Genomic DNA, 15,934 nt, shown 5'->3' on the forward strand with positions numbered 1-15,934 from the left:
ATTGTTAATGAGTTAACAGCTCACAAGTTGCATGTTGTTGGCTGATAGCCAGTAAGTTATATTTATGCTTGTAGTAAAAACATTCTGAAAAAAATATGGTTGTCTTGGAGCTACCAAGCTGCAGAGATAGATGTTGTCAAAAATGTGAACTATGAATTCTCTTGGTTACCCTCCTCTTTCACTAAGTGACTAATATAAATCAGGGCAACATTAGAACTTACTGTAAAATCCTTTGGGACTCTCTGAAGCAATTTTAGTTAGATCTCTGGTGTTTGTTCTTAATGAATACACACTGTTCTGTTTCTGTTCTCTTGTGGACCTTAAATTTCAGGCTGACGGTACAAACCCATCAAACCTTTTAGGCAGCAGGATTTTTTCACTACTATACTTGGGCATTTTAAGCTCTGGCTCCAGGAGAAAAGCAGTGTTGAAGGCATGTTTTTGTTAGATTTTTAGAAAGTAAAAAAAAATGTCTAAAAGCAGTTTAGTACTTGTATATGTAACATTTGTACTGTCTTTGTGCATTTGTAAGTGGAATGCTGAGATTTTGTATGTTTGTATAATGAGTTGAGTTAGTAGTTCCCTTAAGATCTTTTCAGAGCTCTTAAAAGAGAATTATTGTCTTGATACCAAGAGATATTTTTTTATTTTAACAGAGTGATTAAAAGCAAACTCAGCAAGTCATTGTTTACAGAGATTTCCAGTGGAAGAACTATATCCCAATGCTTTGTTGCTAGTTTGGGTTTTGAGGTTGACAGAATGTGGATAACTGCATTCCAAAGCTGCCGCTTGTAGAGTATCCTGACATACTTAATGAGGTTAAGCTTGTGCCTGAGTCATTTATGACTCTGAGCACAGCCCTGCTTCTGGTTTGAGTCATTTAACTGGTCCATTTCCCAAGCACAATCACAGAGTTACAGACTGGTTTGGGTTGGAAGGGACCTTAAAAATCATCTAGTTCCAACACACCACTGCCATGGATGGCGCACTTTCCACAGGTGTTTTGGGCAATTGTGAGGTTATGCTAGGTCACTCTTTTGTTTTTGCCCCCTGCAAATACTACTTTTCTACTCTCTGTTTTCAGAGACCGAAAGTTTTGTCCCACAAAGAGAAAACTAAACACAGAAGTCAGTTCAGTTCCCTAATATGTTTTAGCTTATTTGAAAGGGTATATCAGAATTGCAGTTAATAACAGACAAAGCACAGAACTCCACAAAACCCCAAAAAACCCCACTAACTCCACAAATCATAAATAGTGATACATGATCTGTGTAGGCTTAAACAGTCTTACTGGTAAATACTCAGTTAATCCCCTGAGTTGGATAATGCATTTTAAATATGTAGAATATATACCATATAAAAGTGATCTGTCATAATCTGATAGCTGGGCATGAAAGGAGGTGCTAGAACATGGAGAACTTGTAATGCTGTCTGGATGGGGACCTGCATTATATAAAACTGAAGTAAAATGTTGTCTGAATTTTCAGAATGCCTATCTCTGAGTAAAGTGTTAGGCTTTTAGTGAAAAAGTGTTTTAGAGGTCAAGTAGTAGACTCTGTGGAGGACTTTGATGAATATACTTACCTAATAGTATCAGGAATTATTCTTTTAAGTATCTGAATTATATTAGCAATGCAAAACTAACTGTAGGGTTATTCTTAACATCACAGAGATTAAGTTAGAAACTTTGTAAATGCCCATAAATCTGTTTCTGAAAACATTTGGTTTCTTTCTCTGGTGGCCTTTGTCAAGCAAATCCACAGTGTTATCCGCTAACTGATGTGTAATGACAATGGGTCGTGCTTACTCATTTGCTTTATTCTCGATTTTCTATTAGGAAGCTGGGGTTTTTTTTAAGAGAGAGGACAGATTCTAGATAAAATTACTCTAATACCAGGAAAAGAAAAAGATAATGATTAGTTTATCAAGAATTCTTGATGTGTCAACTTCTAGAAATGGAGAGAAGATGCTCATGGTTCAGTTCAGCACTCCCTGGGAAGTTATTTTGTAGTATAAATGTATATGTTTCTAGTACCAAGAAATATATTCCAGTCTTTAGCTGTGATTGCATTCATTGGCTTTTTAAAAAGGTATAAAACCCTTATGCTTGCAAGAAATATTTAGAAATTGCTTGCTTTTGTAGGTTTTCTTATTAATTCTTGCTATTTGTCTACTTTTCCTATGTACAGAAACAGATGTGCTCTTGGTATAAAATATATATATCAATAAGAAACGTTTCCTGTCAAATGTGTCTCAGCAAAATTATACTATAGTAGTACAATTACTTCTAACCAAGTAGAACTGTATGAAAGGATGCAATTTATAAGAGGAGTTGTGGCTAATTTGTCTGAGTATGTGTGGAAGAAGTGATCAAAATCCAAAGATTCAGGCATACTTACTCAACTGTCATTTCCTTTGCTAACCATGATTCATCCTTAATGAATGATGGATGATAATGCACATCAAGTTTCATGGAACAGTCTTAAAATTTTAATCACTTCTAGTAGTAGAGCACGTATCTTGTTCTTTGCAAAGATTGTATGGTGCTGGCTTAAAATTGGGGCTTAAAATTGGCGATTGCATGAGGCAGATCTGTAGTCCCTCAAAACAAAGTGGATGAGTACCTTGCCAAGCACTGTTGATCTTAGTAGTCCTAAGAGAAGCATGAATATCCCTAATTTCCTAGGTAAGTATAGACATCAAGAAAGGTTTAAATACTAGGGAACTTGGGATGAAGGGTTTGAGGTAGGAAGGTGGTGTGCTTTTCTATTAACTTAAGATACTCACAAATTGCAGGCTCCAAGTCAGACATCCAGAATATAATCAATTATAAGAAAATTAAATTGTTTGTTTCTTATGTTTGGATAGTAGGCAAGATACAGAATGACTGTCAATTTTTTTAGAATGATACTTGAGAGGATTCACTCTTAATTCTTCTTAAAGAGATTTTTAATTAGAATAGTGTCTACAGGAAATAGCACTTCATTCCTTAATTTAGTTGATTTTCAGAATAAATATCCTCTCTTGAAAATAGAAGACTTGTGCATACAACTCCAAACCTTTTTATGCCGTGGTAGCTGTTGAATGAGTAGAGGCTGATGACTGGAAACTGGTAGCATTACACCTGCGTGAGTGTATACACAAATAGCACACATTCATCTTAACAGCAACCCTCATGAAAGAGAATATGTGAAGATTTACTTCAGTTCTGGCAGTTTTTTGCCATGCACTAGACTTGACTTGTGTTGTATGTCAGCTTTGAAAATGGAATATAATTTTAAATTATTAAAATAAGTATTTATAATTATTCCTCATCAGTTCCGTATTCTGTTTTGGCCACTTGAGTGCTAATATTATTATCTATCCATTATATATCTTCTTGATTGCATGGTGGTCAGAGTGTTTATGCACTGGAGATTCAGACCTTTGAGGATACAAGGTGTTACTCAGGATGGAGCTTTACAGAATCCTGGGGAAGCACTGGCTTAATGGCATGGAACATGTTGCACTGCAAGGGGAAGCTAACTGAAACAGACTCCCAGCTGCTGTCTTTTTCAGAGAGAACAGGCTGCTATCTCCAGGGTATTTCATTCAGTTCACAGTCTGCTTCTGAATTTCTCTTAGTAAGGTTTGGTGCATACTGGAAAGACTGACTATGAATTTAAACTCTGTTCCACCATGCAAAGACTGTTAACCTAAAATGTAAAGATTGTTTGCCTGTTTACATCTAACTTTTTCATAATGCCTCTGTTAAAAAGTGATAATGTCTTACATTTCAGTGTCTTGGCCAATGGGTGATATTAATTCAGGATTTCTTGTGTTTTTAAATTAGAAATTATGGAAAAATCGGGTGAAGAAGGAATGCCTGATCTTGCTCATGTTATTCGTATTTTAACTGCAGAGAATATCCCTAATTTACCACCAGGAGGTGGTTTAGCTGGCAAGTGAGTACAGAACTTGAATTTCTTAAACTGTTAAATTCACTGACACTCATATCAATGTTTTAAAGTTTTCTTACTGTAATAGCAATACTCAAATTTTTTTATATTTGAAGCTAGTTTACCTTTTGCAGTATATAAACATTTGTGTCACTGTTCCCATTCCAGAATGGTAAAGAGGAAACACATAGCCATATTCTGGTACATAATATATTAATTTATTATTTCCATATGGCCATTTCAGAAAGCAAAAATATGTTTTCTTTGCTTTTTACTTCTTTACATTTATTAAGAGCTATCAAACAATGTGAATACCAAAATATCAGAGATCAGTTTTCCTCATGTCATGTTTTCCCAACCATTTAATGTCCATTCTAAGTTTGGAACAGTACTTACTTGCTCAGTAAATATTCTCTTAAGAAAATTGTTTTTATTTGTTTAATCTGAAACTGAATGGTAGATAACTGAGAATACTGAAATAGAATATGTATCTTAAAACTTAACAGGAATAAACCTTCAGAAGTTACATTGCGTTTCTAGGGAGCCCTGTGGTGATGTTCTAGCAACCTATAACTTAAGGATTTTAATGAAAAAAATTTAGGATTGCATAAACAATTGCTAATCTGGAATTCCCCAGATAGTAGCAGTTCTTATTGTTCCCTGTCATAGAGCATGTTGTTTCTGGAATATTTATGTTTTACAAAATATGAAGTCCTGTCCTCTGAGCCTATTTGTGTGTGTGCATCTATTTTCATTGCATGTACTTGTTAATGAGCACTGTTTGCCATGATTGTATCTTTCTAGCCTTGGAAGTATCTGTACATTCTGGGCCTTTTTGTCCACTTGTGTGCATTCCAGGCATTCAGAGAAATTTTGGTGTGCCTGTTTTTGGTGCCCCTCCCAACTGCTGTGTTTTGTTTGTTTTGCTCATTAATAACTACATCATGTACTGCTGCACTATTCTGGACCCTCAACATATAAATTCTGTTTTAATTTGTTGTGATCCAGGTTACATTTTTCATGGACTTGGTTCAAAATTTGCATTTTGGTACCTTTCTCTTCATCTTGGCTTTTAAAGTCCCCTGACTTCAGGGGTGTACCTGCAGTTTCTTTCAAGAGCATATTATGCAGTATTAAGTAAATTTTTCTTGGCCTCCAAACTTGGGACAAAAGCAGGCAGCAATGTATGTAAGTTCATTTTATTTGCAGGAAATTAATGGAAGTCTTAGAAGAAATGCCACTGCACAACCCAAATCGACGTACTGTGTAACTTAAAATCTTTGTCCTAAGCACACTTCAAAATTTTATAGGCAAGTTGTAACCTATGTATATGTAATAAAGATAGTGAAAAAACTGAACTGTCCTCTAAGTTTCACATCTAGAAATAAGGCAAGAAAACCAGCATACTTGAAGAATTTTTTATAGCAAGCAAAATATAGGTTTAAATGTTACTCTTGACAAAATCTGAGTATACAGCTATAAAAAGAGGTGGACCATGGAGAGGGTAAGGTAAGAAAATGTTTTTCCTTTGCTCAGTCTTTACAAATCTTGACCAGCTGCTAGATCCCCAAATTCTTATTGAAAGTGAGTAAAGACACAGAGTGAGTTTCATCTTTTTAAAAGGCAGATTAAAAGAAAAATGACTTTAACACTTCAAAATGCTTGCTCTGATCAAACTTTTCTCAGTGTTTTAAAATCCTTTGTTTTGCTGAATTTTTTTTCAAACTTCTTTTTTTAGGCGTAATATTATTGAAAATGTGTATACTAGGCTGAATCCACACAGAGACAATGAGGGGGTAAGTTCCCATTTTGATTGCTACATCTCTTTTTAATGTGAACATCAAAGTTGTCATACATTAAGCAAAAGTGTTCATCACTAGGAATAAAGTATTAGAAATAGAAATACATATTGTAACATACTGCTAGTTTTCACCTTCAAGTTCTTCCTCTAAAAGACAAAAAACTGACACCCAATTCTGAAAGACTTTTTAAACATCTAAATGACTACCACTTTGTCAGCCAAACCTGTGATGCAACAGTGCAGTGTTTTTCTAAACTGCAGATTATAATTATAGAAAATTAGTTGTCAGCAAATCCATTACTTAACTGTTATGTCTGCTGTCCAGAAATGTAGTACAAGAGGGGACAAATGCACTTCCTGTTGTCTTCTGTAAGAAGACCTTGGTACACTGAATATAAAAGATTACAGGACTAATATTGACTATTTTCATAGCATTTAAACTATCTTTTCATGTCCCATCTCTACTGGTCTAAGGAAAAGTAATTTTAGATTACTTCAGTTATGATTTCTAAAATGGCTTACATTCTTCTTCCCATTTCCTGCAAAGTTTAATTTTAAATAGTATGTTGAAATACAGTTTATTGTGCCTCTAAACCTGATTATTAGGTAGCTCTTAATATTAGTGTAAGTAATAACTGGTGTTTCTATCAATTGTGGTTAAGTTTGTTTAAAAACTGTGGAAAACAGAAGAACTGATAAAAAACATCAGTGCTTGTACAAGTTGTCATTTCCTGTACAGTTTGTGAACTGCTTTGTGAAAGTACCATTTCTATTCTAGTAAATCCTGTGTAATGTTTTTTTTTCTTCTGAGATGGCTACAAGGCCCTCAGTCAGGTAGTTATTACAATGAACGGTGTTGCACTTGAAATACCTTGAAATTATCAGTTGTGCACCTTGAGATAGTAAATACAGTCTCACCACAATTGTTACTGTGTCTTTCCCATTGTCCTCTTCTCTTAACTGCCTATATTTGATTTATCTTCAGTTAGAAATCTTGTGTGGATGGAAGGGGCCCCTATTCTGTTAGTGTACAAATGGAGAAGAAATCTCTTAAATTCTTAATTTTTTTATTATTTGTTCCTTTGTCTAGTTTGAAAGTGATAGGATATACCTTTTCAATTTCACTTTGAAGAAATTCTGCAACAGTACCCCAAACTAAGATACACAAAATTTTCCTCTTTGGCTTCTTTAGTCCTTCAGGAAACTGCACCTCTATCAGCCTGCTACTACTTTTTGCATTTAACCAGAACTTTCCCTGCTTTTTTTGGGAAAAGTTACTGATATATGTGGCTTATTTAAAAATTAAAACAGCATAGGTTTTACAAAGTAATTGATATTTTAAGGAAAAAGAACTGAAAATTTGTCTAATAGTTACGTTTTAAAAATGTTACATGCCATACTTGCATTTATGATGCACCTCTTCTAAGTCTAGATTTACTTCTCAATAGCCCTGTAAGTTTGCTGAAAGTTCTAATATGCAGTAAGCATCTGTTTGTCTTTCTGCTTCTTTCAGGTGCATCAGCCATTTTAATTTAATAAAATCGGGTAGCTAACCTAAATATGCATTTTGCTCGTAAAAGAATATACCATTAACAGCTTTTACCTTTCTTGCCATTAAAATCCCTGAGTAGTTGGTTTGGCTTTTAATTTGGTTTCTCTAAAAAGAGATGTGAACAGTAGACTGCGGTCTGCTTCTTAAATTTTTCTTACGTTGCTATAGAAGTGCAAACCTCAAATATGTGTTTTAAATAACAGTGGTTTAAATTCTAGTTTGATTTTGTGATAGCAAATTTGCCAGTCAGCACCTTTGTTCTTTTCACCCTATGTGATACTGGCCCAGAGCAGTTGAGAGGAGAAACTCCCCCTTGGTGAAGGATACAATTCCTGTTTCTATGTTCCCAGCAAGTTATCTTAATGTCCTTGAAGTGGATGAATCTAGTGGGCCTCATCTCTGGGATGATAAAAACACAACTTCCTTGCTGGTCTTACTCAGTTTCAGGTGTATGTGTGGTGATCTTGTAGCCTTCTCAACCGGGTACTGTAGTGTCCAGAGTTGTAAAGGGAAGGAAGCTGTTCAGTAAGCAAAGGTAGGAAGGAAATATACAGTATATCCCAATGATGACATTGCCAAGTGAAATGGAAATCTGGCCAATGATGCTCCTGTTTAAGCTAGCATGAGGCAAGAGCAGATGTTCATATGATGAATTAGGTGCTAGAGACATGGATGCTGAGTGTGCAGAGCACAAAGGTACACTTGACTTGCACCTGAGCATCCTTCCCCATGTGTAGTTAACAGTGCACCCGTGTCTGTGGGAGTTGTGCAGAGTACTTCTTTTACTGACTGAAGACTCTGCCTGTGGCAGTCATCTTTCATCTGATAGTTGTATATAAGGCAAGAGCAATTTTTATCATGGCAAAATAATAATGTAGTTAGTTGCTAAAATATTAATGCAAATGACTAAAGAAACCCCCTCCAAACCACACAAACAGCAACGCAAACAATCAGATTAACTTTGGCAATTGAGAATATGGCTTCCTTCTAAAGACTATACATTTTAGCATTTAACAGTTTTAAAGTAGTTACCATGAGTTCCTGTGAACTGCATCATTATACCTTTGCAAGTTAGTTCTTAGCATATAAATTAAAACCTTGATTATATCTCTTTCTAAGTTAACTTTGTTTTACTCAACACTGTAAATATTTCAGGTAGTATTGCACTTAATTTTTTCTTTTTTTTGAGATGTCATACAGAGCAGGAGTCTGAGAAATAAAAAAAATCCTTACTACAGCAGTATTCAGAGATCGTTAGTCTGGCTTGAGAGTATAGCAGTCCTAAGTTTTTTCTGCTAGGAATCTCAGCAGATTACAAGTATTTTATAAGTCTATAAATCCAGGGCTGGAGAGAGCCTTGCGCTGCGGTCGCAATGAACATCTTTACCAATGTGTTATGTATTGGGGCCTGATGTTTTCAGATGTTTAAAGGGAATTTAAAAGAATGTATTCATTGCTGAATAATGGTTAGCACTGTGATGTTACAATACTACTGAAGAGTGGTTCTACTTCCTGTGTTAAAGTTCTACTCTTTCTCTGTGCCTCTACTTCTCTGACCATTTTAGTTTTTTTATGTGTTCTTAAGACAACGAGACTACTATCCAATCAGACTACTTCACTCTATGTATATATCCTTAAACACAAGGAACAGTCTTGAAATTACAGTGGCTGTGTTAATAGTTCCAGTGGCATTTGCTTAAAGCTGCCTTTGAGCATCTTACTTGAAATCAATTATGTTTCTGTCTTGTTTTTACTAATAATACACTCTGGCAGTTGACTGAATCAAACCATATGCCGTTAAGGGCTGCTACACATAAAATGTAAATGGACATAACTCTTACACCATTCTCTCAACATCATAAATCCAGTCTTAAATATATAGCAGCCCTTTTCATACATGTAATTTAGTAGCACAAAATTTCTGTAAAGATTGTGAATGCTCATGTTGAATATAGGTAGCACTAATTTATTATTGGTTTTATGGTCAGTAGCACTTCAGTTGAATTGGAATGTGAAGGGAAGACATGCTACCTTGCGCAGTAACACAAGTTTTCAGGGGCCTGTTCTAGACACGCATCATTAATGAGAAATCTGCCTATGTAGTGTATGATATGTAGAGGCAGTTTCTGTCCTACTGTCTGTGGGGTTTCTTATCTGTTAGAACTGAGGGACACAAGGGAAGCAGGAAATAGCCTGCTGTAAAATAGGGTGCAATGCCATGTAGGATGTGAGTTTGAATATCAAACGCTAACAGCATTGCTAATTCAACTCCTACCAGCATTTGAATTGCTTAGGAGCCTCAGGGCTGCTATTATATTGCTTATTGCTTTTACTCTTCTATGTTGCATGGAGCAAAATTATTCACTTCAGTCTGCCGAAGGAATATTTAAAGATCTCAGTATTGTGAAATGTGGAAATTTCAGGGTGTATGTGTGCTAATGTCAACCTCAGAGCAGAACTGATGGAGAAGACAAAATACGGGATTTATATGTTCTCTGAATTTTAAAAAACTGGAAGTCTTCATCTCTGTTGCAGTGTTTAATATTAGCTAGGTACATATATAACTCAGTGTTTTTTTCTTTGTCAAACCAAGAAACAGGATACATCATCTGTAGCCTCTTCTTGGTGCCCTGGGTTTTCACTAACATTGTGCTTATAAGGTATTAAAGCAGTTCCATTTCATATGTTAAAACTATCTCATTTATCTTGCTTCTCCTCACTGTGCTGTTGAAGAGAAGAGACTATTTAAGTCTTGAATATTTTCTTGAATATTTTCATATTTGAATATGAAAATGCTAGTACATGGGAGTCAAAACATCTCTTTGCTAAGACCAGCAAACCACTGTGAAAGTATGTCTCTTACTTCCTGAACACATTAAACTTAGAGGAATGCCATTAAATGCAATAATACTCACTTTTGTGGTAAAATTGTCCCCATTTTAGCTTGGACTGTGCTAATCAGTCTTGGGGCATTTATTCCAGCAATGTTACATAGAGCATGCAAAATCTTACTGATCCCAAGGTATTTTCTCAATACTGCTATTAAGCTTGTAAATGAATGACAGCAGTTCTTGTAGTTAGGAAGCTTTTGGACTACATGACAATAAAATGAGATCAGCATGGATAAAAGGCAGTCTGGATTGTGCTTCTAATGTCTTGAAAATCTGCCAGCTTCTAGAGTTTCATTTCTCTAGATTGATAAATTGGTAGATATTAATAATTTAAAATGTACTGTTTCCTTAAAGCAACAGTACTGCTTTAGCACTTGAAAGTGAAAATACATAGTAATAGTGTCAAAGCACTGTAGCAGATGTGCAAGTCCGTCACCAAAGAACACAACATGTTTTTCACCTGAATGCTTGTAACCAAGCAGGTCATTTGCTGAGGAGACTTCCATTCCTTAACCAGCACTCAGTACTCTGATTTTGTGCTGTAGGTTCTTAGGTTTGACATTAAGTAACTGTTCTCCCTGCTAATTTTTCTAGGCAATACGTAGTCTGCCCAAAGGTGTGGCTTACGTTGTTCAAATATCAGCATTGCTTGTGCTCATGAGTAGCTGCTTGCTTCTTTTCTGGCAGCATCATGCATGCAAAAATCAGAGTGGTCACTAAAACACTGAATGTTTATTTTGATGTAATCCTTCAACTAAACTGCTATCAGCAGAGTTATCTGTTCGGAGTTTTTTCATAGCACTATGCTGCTACTGGCTGTGCAGAAATTCACAATTAAATATATTGACCTGGTGGCTAAAGAAGCTTAAATTTTTAATATTTTCCATTGATAAGTGACCAAAGTTGTTGGGGAGTATCATCAAAGTATTTATCAAAGACATTTGAAATAAAGATGGAGTTAATTGGGAGGAGGTGCTTTGGCCCAGAATGACTTGAAATTATTAAAAATGCTGGTTTCATAGTTAACATTTCTTAAATTGTTGTTTACAAGGATGAACATGAAATACATTATTCTAAGTTGTATGTTGCTAATAAGGTGTTTTACGTTCAAATAGATGTTTTCTCAGTTTGAAAAAAAAAAAAAAAGATAGGTTTTTTTGGGTTTTTGGTTTTTTTGGGTTTTTTTTAATGTGGTTAGAGAACCTTTTAGTTTAACTGCTGATCTTTTTGGGGTGTTGAATCTCAACCGAAGGAGCCCGGCGCGGCCGAGGAAGGCGGACCGCAGGGGAGGTTGGTGGAGGCGCTGAGGCAGATGCGGATTAATCACAGGGGCAACTACCGCCACCTGCTGGAGGAGATGCTGGCCGGGTACCGCCTGGCGCAGCTCCAGGGCCCGGGCCCGCCGCAGGACCCCGCGGGCAGCGAGCCCGAGCCCCAGCCCGAACCGGAGCCGGCCCGCGCCGGCCCCGCACCGACAGCGGCAGCGGCACGGCGCCCGGCCGCGGGCAGCGACCAGAGCGGCCAGCAGCACGCCTGACACCGAGAGAGAGCGCTGCGCTTCACCGCCGCCGCACTGCGCTCACCGCGCTGCCTGGGCGCTGCCGGCCTGCGAGACTGCTTGGCTTCACTCTAGCTATGTGTACGGATTGTTTAGACACAGCTCTTACTTCCTTACCTGCCTGCAGCTACCGTGGGATGTTACAGCAATTGCATCCCAAGCTGGGTAGCAACATGTAACTTCCCATTTGAGATTTTGATTTTCTTTTTTCAAATCCTGTGTCACCAACAACAGGAGTACACAAAAAGGCATTTTAAAGCTTTTTCTTTGGAGAACATTATTAAATAATAATTTTTATGGTATATGTTTGCTCATCGTAAAGTAATTTACATCTTAGTTGTATCTTTTGTGCAATTTAATTGAATTGCACAAATTCTTCAGGTTTTTTTCCCAGCATTGAGTACTGCATGTTTGTGTCTGGTTTGTTCATGGTTTCTATTACAGCTAAATTACAAAAGCTGTCACATTTTAGGTTGTCACTTATGAAATGTTTGAATTTTTTCAGTTTAAATTGTATACAGCGTTCATCGTAAATACTGATTTTCTAGACAATGGTATTATTACTTCTCAGGTTGTAGCATAGCATATATCCAGAAATGAAAATGTACTTAAATTTAGTACCTAGTGTCAAGTTACAATAATTTGTGATCAAATGAAAATAAAAATATGCTGTGGAATAATATCTGTATGCATATTGACTCTTTTAAGTGAGTAATAAACTTTATTTGAAGTGCTGTGATTCAGACATGACTTGAAACTTTTCATAGCTTCTGATGTGAACTCATGGTGTTATTCATTTCTACAAAGCTTTGAGTAATTTTGGGTTTGAAGCATTCATCCTGTATTTGGGCAACATTTCTCAGGTTCAAGCTAAACATCAGCCATATAAATGAATAAACTATTCTTCTGAAGTTTGCCTTCTGCAAGATCTTTTCTTTGTCTCTTGGGGTACAACACGTAGATGTACATCCATTTGGGTAGCTCGGTGATAATACTGGGACTTTTCAGTCGTGGTAGCTCATGCTAATAAGTGAAATGTGGAAGTCTTGTGTCAGTTGTCAGTTTTTAACAACACTTGCAGAAAAATATAATTGTTCAAAATAGGTATAAATTTCACTGCCTTAATGAATGTGACCCTGTGGGAATTTATTTTGGACCAGGAATACCTGAGAAACTGAGTTCTTTAGTATTTTGTAGAGCTTTTTTCTGTTTTGTAGTCCACAGATGTGGTATGTATTGATAATTGTGATTTAGTAAAACTTTAGGTTAATCTTGGTTTTAAATCATTCTGTTATAAGAGCTTTACTGGATTCATGTTTTATGAAAGTGAATTCCATCTTGATGTTGACACACAGGAAGTATTTGTGTGTGGAAGTGGGCAGGTATGGAAAACAAGGAAAATGTTTTGTCTTTCGCTCGTATTCTTCTTAATTATGCCACTGAAATCCAAACTGAAACAAAATGTATTCATTTGTATTGGTGAGTAGTAATATTTCTCCTCTTCTTTTCCTGTAGGGTTCTGGAGATCTAGAAGATCCGTGGTAGCCTTACAAATCTGCTAAAATGCTTTTGGTTCTGAAAGGGGGAAAAAAACTTTTAAATCTGATTTCTTCAATACAAGGGAAAAATTCTGGTGGATTTCCAACATTTTGTGAAATGGGCAGAAAGATATTAGAATTTTCCATGATTTGTTCATTTTTGTGTTTTCTGATATTGCCACTCTTAGCATTGCCTGTACTACAGTATTTTTACCAGCCTCAGGCATACTGTTACATCTGTAATGAACTTTGGCCCTAAAAAAGAAGGAAGGAAGGAATATTCTCTCAGCAGATCGGTGTATGTACCTGAGGTGCACGGGATTGTAGGTGTGCTCTGAAGATACACTGTGGCTAAATGAAACATGCAACACACAAGCATGAGAGAGAGTACAAGTAATTTTTTGAGACGTTTCTTATTTCACTTTACCGAGTTGGAAGGCTTTGCAGCTCTGTGGCTTGGAAGTAATTTCAATTGGGCAATACGCTATCAGATGTGTATTTTTTTTCCTTAATTTTCCAGTTTTACCTGTATTACCAGACCGTTAGGTTTCCCTGCGGTGTCCAAATTGTGATACGTTGCCTACTGCTTGCTTGAAGATAAGTGTATTTGGCAATAATATATGAAGATTCTAGGCATCTAAAACCAGTAAGAATTTTACGCATGTGTACAACACACCCTTCAACTCTTGCTAGAGAAAATCTTTTTTAAAAAACCAAACTGGTGAATTTATAGTTAGTAGTGACTTGCTTTGACATCTCTCACAGCTGCAGGTTTTTTTAAAAATGCTGAAGATTTGCCTTTATTATAATGTAAATTGTGATTATTTTTTTGTTCTATATGTGGTTTTCTATAGTTTTTTGATTTTTTTCAGCTTAAGATACAGACAGAAGTCTTGTGTAATATGGGTATAATTTTTAATTGTTTGCATTATTTTCAAAGTTCAAATTATCACTTTGAGATTACTATAAATACACTTAAAATTATCTATTTTAAATTAAGAAAATATTAGAGATATTTTCATGGGTTCAATGACCTTTCATTTTATAAGCAATGGGCATGGTACAGAGTGGCTGTCATGTAAGGTACTTGAAGATTCTTAGTTTAATTCTATTTTTGCAATAACCTTGACTTTTTTTCTGACTTCTTTGAGTTGTGCATGTAATGAGTCCAGTAAATGCTGAAAATGGGGAAGAGTAAAGTATTTATCTAAAATAAAAGCTATTGGGGAGGGGAAACAATGAATGTATCCATCTGTACATGATTTACATGCTGTGGATGCCTTGTAAACATTTTCCTATTTGTTTAAACTGTGTTTCAGCGAGGATGTAATTGCCCTTGTGTGTAGTTTTAAGCTAATGACAGTCATCAACTGGTTTTGTGTGAAATTAAATTCATGGTATTTTTCTGTAACTTTATCCCCATGGTGAGTCTGTAAAAACCACACGCTCTTTCATACTGATGCCGAAGGCCAGCTTTTCCAGTCATTTTGATTCACTGTGTATCTGATTTTTTTTTCTTTTTTTTTCTTTTTTTTTTTTGTCTAGAGAGGATTATTGCCACAATATATTTTATTTATTCATTAGATTTTAGCCTTGTAAGTTAAAGTGTTTTAAATGATGATGTTAACAGGTATTTGTCCCTTTACTGGTTTTTTTGGGGTTGTTAAAAGATAGGGAATGAAGAATGCAAAATGGTTTATTGTTCAGACTGTCCGCTCTGGTCCAACCCTGTACTGATAGTACCTTCCCAGTATGATATTGTGATGTTTCATACAATACAGTGAACATAACCAACTTGTTATCTTCAATAAAGGATTGCTAAAACAGTGTGACATGCTTTCTATTTTCTTGGGAAGGACTTGCTAAGAGAATGCAACTTTTCCGTATGAAAAGATAACCCAGTAAGATATATGAGGTCTCTTAGTTTATGGATTTCTGATTGTTCTGTAGCAGATGTGCCCCTTCCTCTCAGAAAAGCACAAGTCTCAAAGTGGGCTTCACTGTGGGGGTAAGGAAAGAGCAAACAACATTTAGTGCTCCGAGGACAAGTTCAGCTGAAGTCTCAGTCCAGCTGTGGGAGAGCATTAATATAAAGACTAAGAATTCAGATTAAACTTGACTTTTTGGTAATTTTTCTTGTCTTAAAGATCTGAGCTTAAACCTATGACATTTCACTGTTGCACAGTTTTGAATAGAATTTTCTCTGATGTTAATATTTTCATGTTAGAACTTTTGCAGATCTTTTTTCCCAACTTACTAATGTAGTTTTTCAGTAGTTTTAATAATTTGCCTGAATAGTTAGTGTTGCTGAATGGACATCTTTACAAGCAACCTGAAGATTTTTGAGTTTAAGAATCTGTAACTTTAACTTTCTTGTTGGATTTGTTTGTACGTCATAACCCCTGCATGCTTTCTTCATGAGCTACAGTTTTAATGCCTTATTCCACTAGTGAGACTTCTGGTACTCCATGGGTTCCAGTCCCATGAACATTTCTTTGTGTAGATTTTTTATATTAAGTGGATAATCTCCCTCAAGTACAAGGGTTTATGCTTCCTTGTATCTAAATGAAGCATGCACACAGATTTTTCAAAGAAAAAGATAATAGCTTGCACAGCTACATCAAAATGTAAATCAGGACAGCTTTTTTCCTCTTAA

At 35.9% G+C, this 15,934-nt stretch overlaps 1 protein-coding gene across 3 annotated transcripts in view; it reads left to right on the forward strand.

Annotated features, from left to right (window-relative positions):
- The window catches only part of PPM1B (protein phosphatase, Mg2+/Mn2+ dependent 1B), a 59,788-nt gene extending 44,681 nt beyond the window's left edge, over positions 1-15,107 (forward strand). For 2 of the 3 annotated variants that reach the window (XM_033055651.2, XM_033055650.2), the window contains exons 5-7: positions 3,833-3,944; positions 5,677-5,734; positions 11,435-13,325. In XM_033055651.2, coding sequence (XP_032911542.1) covers positions 3,833-3,944; positions 5,677-5,734; positions 11,435-11,719 — 455 coding nt within the window. In that variant the 3' untranslated portion in view covers positions 11,720-13,325. Of the gene's footprint in view, positions 1-3,832; positions 3,945-5,676; positions 5,735-11,434 lie in introns of all 3 variants that reach the window. The other variant, XM_033055652.1, reaches the window with a different exon arrangement.
- The last annotated feature ends 827 nt before the right edge of the window (positions 15,108-15,934 follow it).

The sequence above is a fragment of the Catharus ustulatus genome, chromosome 3, assembly GCF_009819885.2.
Source record: "Catharus ustulatus isolate bCatUst1 chromosome 3, bCatUst1.pri.v2, whole genome shotgun sequence".
NCBI classification, from domain to species: Eukaryota; Metazoa; Chordata; class Aves; order Passeriformes; family Turdidae; genus Catharus; species Catharus ustulatus.